Source organism: Macaca mulatta, chromosome 11 (genome assembly GCF_049350105.2).
Source record: "Macaca mulatta isolate MMU2019108-1 chromosome 11, T2T-MMU8v2.0, whole genome shotgun sequence".
In the NCBI taxonomy this organism is placed as follows: domain Eukaryota; kingdom Metazoa; phylum Chordata; class Mammalia; order Primates; family Cercopithecidae; genus Macaca; species Macaca mulatta.
In genome coordinates this window covers 23,613,196-23,631,863 of record NC_133416.1, presented here as the reverse complement: position 1 = coordinate 23,631,863, position 18,668 = coordinate 23,613,196, and the positions used below count along the sequence as shown (strand labels likewise).

The window sequence follows — 18,668 nt, the reverse complement described above, 5'->3', positions numbered from 1 at the left end:
AAACTTTTAATTTTTTGAATGTATTGAGACTTTCTTTATGACTGAGCATGTGATTGATCTTAGAATACAATCTATATGCAGATGAGAAGAAAGTATATTCTGTTAGTGTCGGGTGGAGTATTCTGTAGGATGTTTTTGGATCCAATTGTTTGAGAGTTGAGTTTAAGTCCAAAATTTACATTTTAATTTTCTGCTTCGATACCTAACACTGTCAGCGAGTTGCTGAAATCTTCCACTATTATGGTACGGCCGTCTGTTTTTAGTTTCCTTAGGTCTCTAAGAAATTTTTTTGTCAATCTGGATCCTCCACTTTTGACTGCATATATATTTAGAATAGTTAAGTCTTCTCGTTAAATTGAACACTTTATCCTTATGTAATACCCTTCTTTATCCTTCTTAACTGTTTTTGGTTTAATGTCTGTTTTATCTGATGTAAGAATAGTGATTACTGCCCTGTTCTGTTTCCTGTTTGCATGGATAGATTTCTTTCCGTCCCTTTACTTTGATCCTGTGGGTATTATACATGTAAAATGTGTCTTTTAAAAGATAACAGAAGGCTAAGTTTTGTCTTCTTATGAAGCTTGTCACTCAGTGTCTTTTAATTGGGGCAGTTAGCCTGTTTACATTCAGGGTTATTATTTATATGTGAGATTTTGATCATGGCATCATGTTGTTAGCTGGTTGTTTCATAGACTTGGTTGTGTAGTCGCTTTATGTGTCTGGGCTATGTATTTAAGTGTGTTTTTGTCGTGGCAGGAAGTAATCTTTTGTTTCCATGTTTAGCACTCTTCTAGAGACCTGTTATAAGGCTGGCCTAGTGATAAGAAATTTCCTCAATGTTTGCTTGTCTGAGAAGGATTTTAGTTCTCTTTCATTTATAAAATTAATTTGGTGGGATATGAATTCATTGGTTGAAATTTCTTTTCTTTAAGCGTGCTGAAAATAGGCCCCCAATCTCTTCTGGCTTGTATGGCTTTTGCTCAAAGGCATTCTGCAAGACTGATGGGGTTCCCCTTGACAGTGACTTGATCCATCTCTCTAGTTGCCCCCCAAAAAATCTTAAAATATTTGTTTCTTTCATATGGACCTTGGTGAATCTAATGAGTAGATGCCTTGGGGATTGCCATCTTTATAGCATCTCAAAGGGGTTCTCTGTAATTTATGAATTTGCATGTCAATCTCTCTAGTAAGACTGAGAATATTTTCATGGACCATATCTGCAAATATGTTTTACAAGTTACTTACTCTCTCTTTTTCTCTCTCAGGAATTCCAAAGAATCATAGGTTTGGTTTCTTTACCGAAAGAAACCAAATTCCTAGAAGTTTTCTTCATTTTTAAGGTTTTTTTTCTTTATTTTTGTCTGATGGAGTTGATTATCAAAACTGGTTTTCAAGCTCTGAGATTCTTTTCTCTCTTTGGTATGTTCTTCTGCTGCTAAAGGTCTGAATGTATTATAAAATTCATGTAGTTTTTTTTTTTTTTTTTTTTTTTTTTTTTTTTTTTTTAATTCCAGTAGTAGTATTTGTTTAATGGCTATTTTGTCTTTCAGCTTTTGGTTCATTCTACTGGAATTACTGAATTCCTTAAATTGTGTTTCAACACTTTCCTGAATCTCAATGAGCTTTCTTCCTATCCAGATTCCGAATTGTCTGTCTGTCATTTTAGTCATTTCAATGTGGTTAAGAACCATCGCTGGAGAGCTCAAATGCACCCATTTTAAGTTTAAGGTACATTCTTACCTTTTGAATTGCCAGATTTCTTGTTGATTCCTTTTAATCTCGAGTGGCTGGTGTTCGTTTAACTGTGGTGCAAGTTCAGTATGGTCATTTGGGTTAATTTCTGGGATAAGACTCTGTACAATATTTTTATTTGTAGGTAGATTCTTGCTCTCAGTTTCGTACACAATGTATACTGGCAAACTATGTTTGAAGCCAGGCACAGTGGCCCAAGCCTGTAATTCCAGCACTTTGTGAGGCTAAGGTGGGAGGATCACTTGAGGCCAGAAGTTTGAGATCAGCCTGGGCAACATGGAAAACCCTGTCTCTACAGAAAATAACAAATATTAGCTAAGTGTAGTGGTGTGTGCCTGTAGTCCCAGCTACTTAGAAGGCTGTGGAAGAATGACTTGAGCCAAGGAGCTTGAGGCTACAGTGAGCTATAATTACTTCTCTGCACTCCAGCCTGGGTAACAGAGCGAGATACAGTCTCAAATTTTTTATATATATATATGTATATACACGCACATACACATATGTGTGCATATATATATAAACATATATATGTGTGTATATATATTTGTATAGATGTTTATCTATGTTATCTATGTTTATCTATATAAATATAGATGTTTTAAATTGAGCTGTAATCCAGTAAATGGTGCTTAAGAGTAATGGCTGTCAGATAAACTGTTACTCAGGGGCATAGCTCTTTTGTTTCTCAGTGTGTTTACAACAGTGCTTGTGGCAGCAGGGAAGACAGATGACCCCCATAACAGGCCTACTCCTGGGTCTTGGGGGATGCCCTCTCTGGTCACTGGTAAACCACACTTGTGTTTCCTTTGTTAGGAAACTGTTCTGAGCCATGGAGCTCCCTCAGGCAGAGGCAGGAGCTAGCAGACAGGACACAGCCTTCCCGGACTGGGCCTATGAAAAGAGGCATGTCTCATTCCACACTGGCCCATGACACCATGCATCTCACCCCTCTCAGTGTTCTGAGATTGGGGGCTCCTCCTCTGCTTGAGTGCTTGGCACCAATCTCAGTTCACACTCCCAAGCTATGCACTGCAGCCCTGAGGTTTTGGGACTAGCCTGTGGCTCCATTGTCTGGTCCCTCTGGTTCAGGCAGTAGCTACACTGGGGGATCTGAAGTGCTCCAAGGACACTGAGGAAGTACCCAGGTGGGAGTACTGGAAAAAACCCTCAGGCTGAGCAGTGGAGGCTGTGCTGTGCACATGTTCTTTCAGGTGTGGCCAGGCAGGAGTACTGGGAGGGACTGGCGGGCAGAAGGGCCTACAGTACAGATGTGTCCCAGCTCACAGGAAAGTTGGCCCCACTCTCTCTTGGCTCAGCAGTCAGGTGAGTTGAGAGCTACTTGGTGGAAGAAAGGGAGCATTGGATGTTGGACACCTACAGCTGCGTTCTGCTGCAGCTACCCAATATGCAACCCCCCCGGGTTCAATGCTGGCTGTAGTTCTATTTCTGTCCACTCTCTGGGCAGGTGCCTCTGCCTGTTCCACTGTCTCTGGGGGTCGTGGGTTCTCTTGTAGGTAGGATCCCAGATGTCATCAGCAAGAATAGGAGGTTCCACTGCCACTTTACTCACCCCTTAGCTAGGAGCCATTCAGGGCTGGAAACTATCTCTGGTGTTCAACAACCTTGCACTGGGTTTCCAGTTTTCTCTCTCTTCAGCCTCAGTGTCTGTGTCACCTCTATTGACTTTCAGTGTTTTCTCTCAAAAGATATGCTGGAAGTATGTTAGTTTACTGAATATTTTGGGCTTCCTCAGTGGAAGTGGTGCTTCCTGAGTGTGTCCAGTTGGCCATGTTGTCCCCTCTAATAAGTTTAACTTCTTATAATAGATTTGTGTATATTTTATGGTAGTAACGGATAAAATAGTTTAGTATCTAAACATTTTATGCATTCATGACATACCTTTTTCTTAGGGTTTTCTATATTTCTACACTATGCAATTCATCTATAAATTTTCTCAAATTTTCACAAATCTCCTCAAAGGTTTTCAATATATTTCTTGAAAAAATCTGTACATAAGTGGACAAGCATAATTTAAACCTATTATTCATGGGTACACTGTATGTTTCAAAATCTGTTAAGAAGGTGGATTTCATTTTAATTGTTCTTACCACAATAAAAGAAAAATAAGAAATAAAAAAGTGTATGCATACAGAAACACACACACCATAGTAGTTTGTGGCACAATTAAGTGGTACCATTACTCTGATCTATAAGAAAACTCATTAATATGAGATAACATTGACTTGATTACAAACTATCTAGAAATAATTTATTTTCAAGTATGCACAGATTTAAATTTGATCTATATGATCATATTGTGTCATAATCAACAACTCAGACTTCAGGAAATGATTGGTTAAATCAGTGACTCCATCTACATGCAAAGTATTTATTCATCACCTGTGACAACTGTTAATTTTGATGACTTTTTTTTCTGTTCTTTCACTGTTCTACACATACTAACTAAGGGTCATAATCTCGCTAGATAGGACCTGAGAAATAGTTTTTCTTGGCTTACTCACAGTCTTAAAAATTGAAAAATTCTACATAAAAATTTTCGATTTTGGATTTTCTTGGAAACCAATCAGAAGTCCTTGTCAATGCAGGGCCTAAATTTGTGCATTAAAAGAATAAGCCAGAGCTGAGGAACACAAGTGCTTTTGGACCTGTGGGGAGAGCAGTTCACAACCAAAAAAATTCTCCTATTCTAACCATCACACCCTAAATTCCTGTTCCTGGCACTTTTTACTCATTTATTTTATCTCTTCAGCTCCTTTAAGCATTGGAGTTTGCCAAAGTATACTTTATAAGTGAAGCTCATACTCATCACTGAATAAGAGAAGATATAATAATACCTGAACATTCAATGTTAGAAATTGTATCGTGATAAATTATAAAATCATGTAATGGTTTCTTAATAGAGAGCTTATAAAATAATTTACCTAAGGACATTTACCACTTATTTCTGTACTCTTCGTGATAAAGCAATGATGAAACTGGAGTTGAATGAATAGAAATAACGTACATAACATGTAGCTACTCTAAGTCATATGTCTAACACTGAACATGTAAAACATTTTATCAAGTATTTTCTTTATAGTTTTAGATTAGCAAACACTTTCAAGCTTTTGGCTGTTGCTGGCCCACTGTGATGTCTATCTCATCGTGGAAATGGATCCTTTGATCTCTTTGGAATGATCTATTGAAGTCCTAGTGAGATAGAAAATCATATTTATTTATTCACAAACATAACTAATTATTATTTGCTAAGAACATGTCATTCTGTCATGTGGTAAAGAGATGGCAAGTAAGCACACAAGTATTAATAGCTCATTGTGAGAAGAGTTACAATAAAGGCATGCTCTTGGCTATTCATTTGGGACTAACAGAAAGTGGTGAAGTAAGGTTTCTCTAGGAGGAGCCATATTTTGGAAGAGACTTCAAGAACTATGCAAATGAAAAAAGGGAAAAGTTTTACCAAGTGTAAATGCAGAGAAATGTGAGATTACAGGGCACAGTAACTCAGTCAATACTTGAATAAGGTATGGATATTAATCAAGAGAAGGAATAGAGGGAATAAAGTGGGTTTGGAGGTAAGATGATGAGATCAGATTTTGACATATTGCGCTTTAGGTGCTAATAGGATATCTAAGAAGGGAAAACATGAAGAAGAACTGGAAATATCAGTTAACACAAATGATAGAAATATACCCATTTACAAATCTATAGCAAAGTAGGTAGAAATCGATTGTGTTTCACTAACAACAGAAGCAGATTATACTGGATTGAGAAGTGGATGGGAGGTGAGAAGGTGAGATATCTTAGCTAATTTAGTTGATATTTTCCTAGGTGCTTGGCTCTGAAGAGGAATAAAAAAAGATTCAGCTAGAAAGTTGTGTGGGGGTGTAAAAAACTGTAGCTATGTATAAAGATGGGAAATACTTGAGTGTGTTTGCTGAATCAAAGAGAAGATGGAGATAAAGAAACAGGAAGGGAGAATCTAAGCTCCAGCTAGATCTATCAGCATTGGTTACAGATGGATATATTTTCCACTGAGTTGGGAAAAAGAAAAAGAAGATAAAGACAGATATGGTGCAAGAATATTTTTAGGGAAAAGGGCCTGAAGTTGAGACAGTTTTTATAACATGGCATCACTTTCACCTATGAGACAAGAAGGAAAGTATGCTCTGAGAATGAAGAAGAAAATCATAGATTTAATTTATGTGTCCTCTGCTTTATTCCTTTGTTCAACAAGTACTTACTGAATGTTGCCATATGCCAAGTCCTCTGCTAGGACCAGGGAAAATGACCATAAATTACACAGTGAAGTCTCTCAAATGACTCCAGCCATAAACCAATGCAGCAGCCACAGGAAGACTTTAGCAAAGCAAACTTCAAGTTCTACACATCAACATCCAAGCCACCATCAACTGAAAAATAAAATTTACTTGACTGGGCCGTCAGTTTGGGAGGCAGACTTTTTACATTTGGTTATTTTGGACCAAGCTCATGAAAATAAATTTGTTTACATTCTCTCATTTTACACTTAGCTGTAAAAGATAGTATAAATGGGAGCTAGATTTTATATTTATTCTGATTAGTAATGCATTTATTTCCTACTTGTAACTTTCTAATTATATTAAGCAAAGGACTATTGAAAGAGTGAATTCAGTTATTTGGAAAAATGTTTTCTGCGTGTGTGCTTAGAAAGACATTATCATAGTACCTTGTTCTGGTTGCACTTACTTAGATCTACAGATCCAATATCCACGTACATTTTAGAAAACAGAGATCCCAGGGTAAAGCCAATGATTGGACCAATCATTGCGATTGCATTCAATATACCTGAAAATATTATAAAGCAATTTTACTAGATGCCAAGAATGCATGGCTCTTATTCATCATGTTTTTAAAAGAAACATGATACAATTCATATACCCAAATATATGTTCTAATAGGTGAAATAATAAGTTTAGTAACTCTACTATTTCAAAAGTAGACAAAGGGAAAGTGATCATGCAATTTAATATTTTGTGTACATTACCTAAATACAAAGAAGAATGTCCTTCTTTAGCAAAATCATCCATGTAAGAAAGCCCCAGTGGTACTATGGGAGTCTCCCCTATTCCCCGAAGCATATTGCCCATGAACACATACATCCACATGTATGACCCAGATTCCTTCACACAACCTGTGTAGATAAGAGAGTGTTTCATTGTAAACATTCATTTTAGCATTTCTATTACAAATTCAACTACTTAACTCTTACTCTACTCTTTTTTTAAAATTTACAAGTACAAGTAATTTATATTCACTTCGCAAACTTTGAAAATATGGTCTATTAGTCCATTCTTATGCTGCTAATAAATATATACCTGAGACTGGGTAATTTATAAAGGAAAAAGGTTTAACGGACTCACAGTTCCTCATGGCTAGGGGGCCTCACAATCATGGTGGAAGGTGAAGGAAGAGCAAAGACATGTCTCACATGGTGGCAGGCAAGAGAATGTGTGCAGGGTAACTCTCATTTATAAAATCACCAGATCTTGTGAGACTTACTCATTATCATGAGAACAGTATGGGGGAAACCGCCCCCATGAATCAATTATCTCCACTTGGCCCCACTCTTGGCATGTGGAGATTATTACAATCAAGGTGATATTTGAGTGGGGACACAGTCAAGCCATATCATATAGAAAAGCATAAACAAGTAAAAATTATCTGTAATCACATTGCACACAGAAGATCACCTCAAGTGTTTTTATATATCTTCCAGATTTGCACAAAATATGCGCATTACACTCATTATGTCCATTATATGTTTAAAAATCCAGTTCATATTATGAAATGGTATACACAGTTAACCATTAACCATGTTATACACAATATAACCATTGCTATATTATAACAATTGTTCCATGTTGTTAAGATTTTTTAACATCAAAACTTTAATGACTGGACAGTAATGTGTTGAATAAGTTTCAAAATGTGTTTGTTCAATATCTTATTTTTCATTTTCTTTTTTATTGTTTTATTCTGTTAGGTTTATCATGACTATAACTGTAAATAAGTCCTTTTGCAGTTTCCTGGTTATTTCTTCAAGATTAATCAATAATAGCAGAATTTCAGACTAAGTAGGTAAGTATATTTTTGTTCTTAATATATGTTGATAATGAATCTCCAGAAAGATTTACAAATGTATACACTTTCAGCAATATATACAATGTGAAATCCTTTTTTGCCTCCACCTCGTTTCTATATATTTGTAGTCTTTTTTTATTTAATAGGTTTAAAAAAATCCTTAGCGGTACAATTTGCAATTATAATTTATAATTTGGGTTACAATAGGCAAAAAAATCTTTAAATGATACAATAGTTTGCCTTTTGCATTGAAAGCAAAGTTATATGATTTACATATTTATACTATTTCCTCCTGTTTTACTTTAATGCATATATTCTTTGTCAATTTTCTACTGAAAATACTCTCTTTTCTGATCTACTTCTAAACGCTTTTACATATAATACAGTCATCCCTTGGCATATTAAGGAATTTGTTACCGGGCTGCCTGTGTGTTCTCAAATTCATGCACACTTAAGTTCTGCAGTTGGCCCCGTGCAATCCAAATATAGAAAATGTCAGATATTCTTATTGGCAGGTTTATCACCTAGTTTGGATGGACAACATTTGCATAGAAGTGAAACCACATAGTTTAAACCTGTGTTGTTAAAGAGTCAACTGTGTACATTAACACTATAATTATGTCTGTAAGAGTCAAATGTTTTTCCTATTCATTTGTAATTAAATTTTGCTAATGAATATCACAACAATGTTTAGAGATGTAATTAAATTTATACATGTTGGAAGACTTCTTACTGTCAATGTTAATTCTTACCTTTTCCCACTATCTCAGGTGATGTTCTATTGAGTGATACAATTTGATTAATTAAACAGGTGGATAAGGTCGATGTTGAATTTTCTGATGAATCAATATTAATTTCTTTAGAATACCTGTAACTGTAAGGACATCACTGAATTAAACATTTTGCTTATCTACTGAATATTTTCACTTTTCCTAGAAATACAGAGAAATATTCCCCTTTATTTGCACCATTATCTTCCCCAAATTACCAGAATCCTTTCTGTCAATTTCCCAGCATGTGTTTTAAGAGATGTGATGGGTAAAAGTGAAACGGAAGTGTCCAGAAGAAAGATAATTCGGTACACCCCAGGCTAGGTGGGTTATCACCTTCCTATTATCCTAGGAGTGGTTCTATTATGGTCAATATATGAAATACCCTGGTTTCACCTTTTTAAAAAGTAATTATTAATTGCATGTAACCATTCATCCTTTTGAATTATCTTCAAAGATGATCAGTCTGTCAGATTTTCTTTCATGGACACATATTCACACACACGCTCTAATGTATGACTCTTCAAAACGTAGTAAAAATAAAATCTAGTCCATTTCAACTACATGGGAGAAAACTTGATAGGAATAACAGAGATGTTAATATCTATAAATAATTAGGTACCATGTGAGCTCTAAAGGCAGCCTACTGTATTCCAGGCATTATGCTCAGCTTCAAAGAACTAGAAATAAAACGCACAGTTTTTGTACTTAGGGAATTTCACACTAATATAAACATATACGATAAAATGTTTGTTTAATATACAAGGTCCTGAGTTGTCACAGAGACAAAGGATATGATCAGCTTTACTTGGAGGTTGTGGGAATAGATCAGAGAAGACACCAAAATAAGAATGACAGGTAAAACGAATCTTGAAGATGAACAGAAGGGTAGACAAAGAAACAAAGGTATTCAAGGCTGTAGAAATAACAGGTGCAAAGGTGTCACATATTATGTCATATTTACAAAAATGCTGATCTAGACTGTGGTCCTTAATTTTAGGGTGGAATGAATGATGAAGCTGTGACAGTTGCCTTTAAGGTTTATTTTCCATACAAATCATGACAAATAATAAATAAAGATTAAAAAGGGAATTAGGGGACTCTGACGATATGGTGTCAAAAGCAGAGGAAAAAAAAATGGACATGATGAAGAAGACACAAAGATAGAAAATGAATCAAGAGAGTGCAGTATGATGAAAACAAGCTAGAGCAGTACCACTAAGAAGAAACTTTTTATAAGGGCCAAATATGGCAGGGAGATGGAATTAATATGGTGAGCAAATGACATCACTGCTGGATTTGGCATTGAGAAAGTAATTGGTGTCTCTAACAGACACTGCTCCTTGTCTCTCAATATTCTTTCTTCTTTCCTTCCACAGTGATCATAGCTGGGATTTTTAACTGGGAACATGGCATCTTGGAATAACGTCTTTTTTTTCAGCATTTATATATTTATGTGTGAAATGTAACTAACATCTGGTAAATGTAAAGTCAGTGGAGATATTTTGCTCCTGAAAATGCTTCTTAAGCCTCAGCCTGTGGGGACTGTTTGTTTCTTCTTCTTCTTCTCTTCTTCTGCCTTGTTGCCTGGAAATACATTGCCATAATTTGGATCATGAGGCCAAGGCCATGCAAGGCATAGCACTACGATGGAAAGAGGTAGAATCGTATCATCCTTGAACTGGCTACATTAACTTTAATGTGAAAAATAAGTTTCTCCCTCATGTGCCATTTTAACTTTTCTCTGAGGAGCATCTGACTGTAATTATAACTACACAGTGACCTTAGGAATAACAGCTTCAGCGAAATGATGGGAACACCTATACCTCAGTAGGTAGAGGTATAAGTGTTGAAGTGTTATCAAAAATAATCAAAATCTTATAGGCAAAGACATACAGTATATATGTTATACTAAAAACTCGTAAAAAGCCTATGTATTTCATTTGAAACTCTACAGTTTAGTCTTTTTGTTACTTCAAAGTCTATGAAAGCTATGATAAAGTGATTATGTAGACAAATAGACACTATTTCTATACACACTTAGTGAGTATACTTCTCAAAAGGTAACAGCCTATTTAAAGGGATAATAATAAAATTCTACTCCTAATTTACAAGGTACTGATAGTTACTGGCACAGAGGCCTTTTTCTTTTTTTTAAACACTTACTATCCCATGAAGAAATGTGGTAAAGCAGTCAAAACACCTCCAATTCCCATAATGAAACAACCGATTCCAATTAACTTTGGTCTGTGTAGTTTGGACCCAAAGTAACTCACAAATACAATCACAAGCAAATTTCCTAGGAAGAGAACAAAAGTATGTTGATACAACTTAGTTCAATTTTGCGTCTAGAATTGAAAACCCCAGAATGGATGCAAATAGAATCCAGACATAGTGCCTTCCCTCAAAGATGATGTAATTTAATTGAGAAGGTGAATTCACCTACATTAGACCACTCACTGAAAAGTTGTTTTAAATACAAAAAAAAAAAGCACTTGAATTACTTGGCAATATTAGTGAAGCAAAATTTTACTGAAAAATTTGGAGTTGACTGGATTATATTAGAATGAAGAAAAATGGAGCTGAATCTTCCTGATCTGAGGGTAAGGTGCTCCTTCATGCATTTTTTTTTTATTCTTAATATTAGTTAAATTTCTAAATGTACCTGACATGAAGCTCACAGCCAGAAATAAGAAAGTTACTTGAAAAAGAATAAACTATGGCATCTGTCTTCAAGAAGTTTGAAGACAAAACAGAGGGACAGAACTGCCAACAAACCACAGAAAGGGGGAACTTAATTAAGAGCTTCCAGAGGCCAGGCGCAGTGGCTCACGCCTATAATCCCAGCACTTTGGGAGGCCGAGGCGGGCGGATCACGAGGTCAGGAAATCGAGACCATCCTGGCTAACACGGTGAAATCCCGTCTCTACTAAAAATATAAAAAAATTAGCCGGGCGAGGTGGCGGGCGCCTGTAGTCCCAGCTACTCGGGAGGCTGAGGCAGGAGAATGGCGTGAACCCGGGAGGCGGAGGTTGCAGTGAGCCGAGATCGTGCCACTGCACTCTAGCTTGGGCGACAGAGCGAGACTCCGTCTCAAAAAAAAAAAAAAAAAAAAAAAAAAAGAGCTTCCATAAAGTTTCCTGGAGGAGAAACCACTTGAGATTTAATGTCATGCATAAGTCATTTATATTAAATAATATACATAGAGCATATCAAATGGAAAGAGTCATGACCACTTCTAATCCATCCGGAGCCTCATGCACAACAATGAAGAAATAGCAGTTAAGGATTCCTGAGCATTTATGAAAAAAATAGCATAAAAATAGTTTGGAAGAAAAGCACCAAAATGAATGAGTAAATTTTTTACTTTATAAAAAATTTAGTGTCTTTAGGAGTACAAGGGCACATTGCATCCGTAAAATCAGAACTGGCAGCCTAAAAATAATAAGTGCTGTTGTAAATGTAAAATATAGATATATATACAAATTAGAACTCGATATGGTAAGATGACTGATGGCATCAGCAAAGATTAATGAAATATAAAGAAAAACAATAGAAATTTAGGAGGAAAAAATTTAAAGAGAAAAATTCCCAGAAAATTTAATATTCATCTCATAAATGCTCTAGAAGAAAATAACTAAATAGGGAAAGACGCAAATATGAACCAGAAAATGTTTTCCCTGAGCTATTATTGGAGAAATCCAAGTTAAAATGAAGACAACAAAATATCTTCAATATTTCAAAGGAAAGATTTTGGTGTGCTCAGTGAAACAATAGAAGTCTAATGTAGGTTGCTCTGAAAAGATTCCTTTCTCCTTAAGAATAACAGTCCTCTCCCAAACGTTCTTCATCTTGAGAGAGGGGAGGTAAAGTAGGGCATGGTGTTAGTTTGCAAAAATTGAATTTGTGTAGAATCAGGGTTTCTGAACATCCTCACTATCAATATTTTTGGCTACATCATGCTTTGTACATTATAGAATATTTAGCAGTACCTCTGACCTCTACTTTAGATACCAGTAGTACCTCCCTTGCCCCCCAATCCCTGTCCAGTTATGACAACCAAAAATGTTTTTGGTCATTGCCAAATTGCCTCTGAGAGATAAATTTACCCCAGTTGATAACCAGTGGTGAAAAGCATATTTTTTTTTTTAACTTTGCAAGTTTGGTTATTAAAACAGAAAAAAAAATGTTACCAATTTCAAAGCTTCCATCAATAAAACCAACAAGAGAAGAGGATATCTCAAATCTCCTTTCTATATGAATGATGGAACTTTTCATAACAACTGCACCTAGTGCCTTAGCAATAAAGCTGAGTGCCAGAGCTGCCAAGAACATCTGAAATCAGAAGGAAAGGGGAAAAATGGTTAATCAAAGGACTATATAATGTCAACAGGCACATGGAATTATAATAGCTTTTCTTCTTTACTTAAAAACATTATTTGTATCTTAAAAACCATACTTAGTTTTCCCTCTTACCAGGTACTACTAATCAGGTACTAACATTTAAATGTTATTATCACTACACTGATAAAGCATCATTTCTAATTTGGTTATAATATCAAAATATTACAGCATTGCAGTTAAGATTGTTATTTTAAAATTAATCTCATTAACTGATTTATAGAAAGCTACTTCACGTTCTCAGATGGCCATGATGATGAGCTATTCTTTATTTCCACGTGAATAGCATTGGCTAACTGGGAGGGGAGTGGCAGTACATTCTCAAAGGTAGCATGTCCAGGAAGCCAGCTGAAAAATAGGACTTTTCAGAGGCAAAGAAAAATTCTATGACCAACACAACTGACTGGCATCCAGCATAAGAGGCAGTGGTTATAGATGTTTTATTTGTCAATTTCATGTTAATAAAATGTATCGATTAATCAGTTCTCTTACAGCTCACATTTATATCCATAAACAAATTTCTTTGGGCGTCTACTATTAACATTTACCTTGTTATATATTAGATGTTTATATCCCCTGCCTCAAATTTATATGTTGAAACTCTAATTTCCAATGTGTTGATATTTGGTGATAGGGTCTTTTTGAGGAAATTAGGTCATGAGAATGGAGCCCTCTTGATAAGATTAGTGCCCTTATAAGACAATAAATTAGAGATTCTATTTCTCTCTCTCTCTCTCTCTCTCTTTCCCCTCCCCGCCAAGTGATGATACAACAAGGATATGGCCTTCTGGAAACCAGGAATAGGGCCCTTTATCAGAAGTCAATCATGCCAGAACGCTGATATCAGAATTCTCAGCCTCTGGAAATGTGAGAGATAAATATCTGTTGTTTAAGACACCGAGTCTGTGCTATTCTGTCACTCTGAACTGACTAAATGACCCCTTCTAATTACCTCCTATATTTCCCAATGGTTTCCACTACCATGCCTAGCTTCAATTATTGCAAGAGCCCACTAAGCCCATGTGTCTACTTCTGTGCACATCTACCTAACAGTCTCTTCTCAACAAAGTAGCTAAAAAAGTCCTTTATAAATCAGAAATAGACCATGCTGCCCCTTTGTCTTCCCATATAGGTTATAGTAATATCGAGTTTTTTCCGATAACCTATGAGACCATAAACAACCTGTCCTCTTTTTGACACCCACCTCCCTACAAATATTCCTCTTATCTTTCTAATCTTATACTTTGTTACTCTTGTCTTTGGTCATTCCTCTCCAGCTACATTAGACCTTCTTGTTGTATATTGAGCATTCCAGATTCATTATATTGCTCCAGGCTTTTTGTTCTTTTCACTTGACATGAAAGGCTCTTCCCCATAGTCGTATTTCTATCATTCATTCCTTCACACCCTTAAGAGTTTTGCTCAATGGAACTTTCACAGTGAGGTTCTCCTCAACCACTCTCTTTAAAATTGCACGCCTTTCTGCTCACAATGCATTTATTCCTTTACGTGTTTATTTTATATTGCCACAGCAGAATATTAGCCCCCATCAAGTCATAGGTTTTTGTCTGTTTTGTTCATTGCTCCATCCCCAGTGATTAGGACAGTGCCTGTCACAAAGATGCTTAAGAAATAATGAGTGAACATTTATATAACCAAAACCTACTCTGTGTCTTGTCCTAGGCTATGTTTGGGGGATAGAGATAAAAGGCCCCCCCAAAAAAACTCTTTGATAGCTGACAAAATGTGGGTGTGTTCCTTTCTGCATAAGAAACTGTCAAATGATACATGGTATTAATGAAGATAAAAGGAATTGAAAAAATTTATTAAATGATACAACTTATAGAGATAACTAAAAGTTTTAAAATAAAATATAAAAAGTTGTCTACGAAACAGCATAATAAAAGGTAGAAGAGTATCAATAGTAGTTGTACTAAGTTGATGATGGGAAGAACAAGACAGGAGAAAGGGGCAATGGAGTTAGGCAAAAATTATAGAGATTTTCTTCAAAGATAGTCAATTCTAACATCTTGTAAAAATGTATACAGTCTTTGTGCCATAGAATAGTGATAAAAATTGTTCAGGTCCTAATCATTAAAAAATCATTTTATTAAAAAGGACTAAAAAATGTGTAAGATAGTGACATCAGCAAGACAGCAGAACAGCCCTGGAACCTCAACAGCAAGGCACAATTTTAACACTATATGTACTAAATGCCTCTGTAGGAATTTCAGACACCAATTACAAGGTTTCTGTACCTCCAGACTATCGTGAAAACAACCTGGCAAGAAAAATCATGATTGTTTCCAGTCTCTCACTAGAGTCTTTCTCACTCCACACTGTGCAATGCAGTTGGAAGGAAACATTTAATCCCCTATGTTCAATATTTTGATTTTTAAGGAGGTTGCCAAGGACTGGCTTCTGACTTGCCTGTATTCAAGTACAAATAAAAATGGGGTCTTTCAAAGCAAAGGCAACCAAAGGTGCACCAAAACTGCAGTTCCAGACATAGACACTAGGTGGAGCACCAGTACAACAATTTAATGCAGCCCCAGAAAGGCCACTCTCAAGCAACAGGGGAGGGTCTTTTACAGAAATCAGCAAACCTTTTCAAACAGATTACACACACAAGCCTAAAGGAGAAAGAAAAGAATGTATACTAAAAAAATAGCATGAGTAGGCCACGGAATCTCTATCCAGAATTAGTGAGGAGAGTTCTCCTTGTAGAAAATCATCTCACAAAATCTGGGAGAGTTGGCTGATTTTTGAAATGTTAAAATCTCAACAACAAAAGAATACAAAGTATAAAAAGAAAGAAAGGATTCTCACACATTAAAAGGAAAAAAATTACATCTCCAGAAACTGACCGAAAACAAATGAAGATACAGAAATTGCCAGACATGGGACTTGAAATTAGTCAAGTATGTGCAATGAATTAAAAGAGAACACGAACAGACAACTAAATGAAATGAAGAACATAACAAATAAACAAAATAGGAATATTAACAGAGTAGAAACTATGAAGAACCAAATCGAAATTCTGGAGTTGAAGTATAAAATAATTGAATTGAAAAATTCATTAGAAAGACTCAAAAGGTAACTTGGCTAAGCAGAAGAAAAAAATCAGCAAAATCAGAGACAGAACTTGTAAAATTAGAGTCACAGGCACAAAAAGAAAAGAAGAACAATGAAGAGCCTAAAGAAATTATGGGACACCATCCAGCAGGGCAACATATGCATTATGGGAATACCAGAAGAGAAGTAAATGAGAAAGGTCTGAAAACTTATAAATTATGGCCCCCAATTTTTTAAATCTTAGGAGATAAAGGAACCCAAACATTTAAGAAGCTCAAATAATTCCAAATAAGATAAATCTAAAAAACTCTATACCAAGACACAGTATAATCAAACTGTCAAAAATTACACACAAACAGAGAATCTTAAAAGCAGCAGCAAAAAAAAACCCATTCATTTAGTACAAGGAAGCTGACAGCTCTTCAAGTGGTGTTTGGAAAACTGGATACCCACATGCAAAGAAATGAAGTTGGGCCCTTACCCTATAGTATATCCAAAAATTAACTCAAAATGAACTCAATACCTAAGTGTAAGACCTTAAACTTACAGAAAAAAAATAGAAGAAAAGCTTCGGGACATTGAATTTGGCAAATTTTTAAATATGATACAAAAAGCACAGGGAACAAAATTAAAAATACGCAAATCAGACTATATCAAACTTAAATCTTCTGCACATAAAGGAAAACAACAGGGTGAAAAGATAACCTATGGAATGGCATAGAATAAATGCAAATAATGTAAGTGGTGAGGAGTTAATATCTAGAATATATGGACTTTTCCAAGGAAATAACAACGACAAAGAGCAACCCAATTTAAAAATGGGCCAAGGACTTACACAGACATTTCTGCAAAGAAGATATACAAAGATCCAATAAGCACATTAAAAGATGCTCAACTTTCTAATTATCAGGGAAATGCAAATTAAAACCACAATGAGATATCACCCCACAGCCATCAGAAAAGTCACTATTTCAGGAATAGAGAATAATGAGTGTTGATGAGAATATAGAGGAGTTAGGAACTTCATGTTTGTTGATGGAAATATAAAATGGTTCAGCCCTCATGAAAAAGAGTTTAGAGGTTCCACAAATACCAAAAAATAGAATCACCATATGAGCCATTTAATTCTTCTTCTGGGTATATATTCAAAATAATTCAAAACAGGATCTAGCAGAGATATTTGCACATGCATATTCATTGCAGTATTATTAACAACAGCCAAGAGGTAGAAGCAACCTAAATGTCTATTGATGAATGAATAAAGCAAATGTGTTATACATACACAATGGAATATTATGCAGACTTAAAAAATAAGTAAATTACATCACATGCTACAATATGGATGAAACTCAAGGACATTATGCTAAGCTAAATAAGCCAGTCACAAAAAGAGAGATACTGTATAATTTTACTCATATGAAATATTTACAGTAGGCCGGGCGTAGTGGCTCACACCCTTAATCCCAGAACTTTTGGAGGCCAAGGTGGGCGGATCACGAGGTCAGGAGTTTGAGACCAGCTTAGCCAACATAGTGAAACCCTATCTCTACTAAAAATAGAAAAAAACTCGGGAGGCTGAGGCAGGAGAATGGTGTAAACCCAGGAGGCGGAGCTTGCAGTGAGCTGAGATCCGGCCACTGCACTCCAGCCTGGGTGACAGAGCGAGACTCCGTCTCAAAAAAAAAAAAAAAAAAAAAAATTTACCTGGGCATGGTGGCAGTCGCCTGTAATCCCAGTTACTTGGGGGGCTGAGGCAGGAGAATCGCTTGAACCCAGGAGGCAGAGGTTGCAGTGAGAAGGGATCGCCCCACTGCTGCACTCCAGCCTGGGTGACAGTGCAAGACTCCATCTCAAAAAGGGTGACAGTGCAAGACTCTATCTTAAAAAAAAAAAAAAAAAGAAAGAAAGAAATATTTAAAGTAGTCGAAAAAATAGAAACAGAAAGTGGAAAGGTATTTACTAAGAACTGTGGAGAAGATAGTTTAGTGGATACAAAGTTTCGTCATTGGAAAACGAAAAAGTTCAAGAGATCTATTCATCAATGTGAGCATACTTTACACTTTTTAATAGTACACTTAAAAAGTGGTTGAAAAGGTACATTTAATGTTATGGGTTTTTTACCAGCATGACAAAATAATGCATTATTTTATAGGGAGAAAAAGTAATGTGAGTGGTCTCCTGCTGAGAGAATTAACCTCTCCTACTGGATATGTTTAAAGTGCCAGAGTGGCTGCAGATACTAATAGGAGTTCTACGACATTTTCATTTGCTTTACAATAGCTCTTTACCATACTGTTATCTACTAATTTATGAAGTTCTGTACTGATGGAGAACTTCTTGATAAACATCCCCTCCTCCATTCCTCTCTCACCCTCTACTAATTTAGGTTCTTTTATAATGAGCTATATTTTCATTGTCACATTTTATTAGATTTTATTAATTTGTAATTAAAATGTCATATCCTTGTATGTAAACTGTCAAGATTTGTTATGATAAAATATTTATCAAGAGGATTATTATAAAAAACTA

At 35.7% G+C, this 18,668-nt stretch overlaps 1 protein-coding gene across 3 annotated transcripts in view; it reads right to left on the bottom strand.

The window, feature by feature from the left end:
• Positions 1-18,668, bottom strand: part of SLCO1B1 (solute carrier organic anion transporter family member 1B1) — a 120,758-nt gene that overhangs the window by 45,449 nt on the left and 56,641 nt on the right. For all 3 annotated transcript variants that reach the window (XM_077953687.1, XM_077953688.1, XM_077953689.1), the window contains 5 exons: positions 12,857-12,998; positions 10,830-10,962; positions 8,646-8,767; positions 6,797-6,943; positions 6,499-6,597 (listed from right to left, as the gene is read on the bottom strand). In XM_077953687.1, the coding sequence (XP_077809813.1) occupies positions 6,499-6,597; positions 6,797-6,943; positions 8,646-8,767; positions 10,830-10,962; positions 12,857-12,998 (643 nt within the window). The remainder of the gene's footprint in view (positions 1-6,498; positions 6,598-6,796; positions 6,944-8,645; positions 8,768-10,829; positions 10,963-12,856; positions 12,999-18,668) is intronic.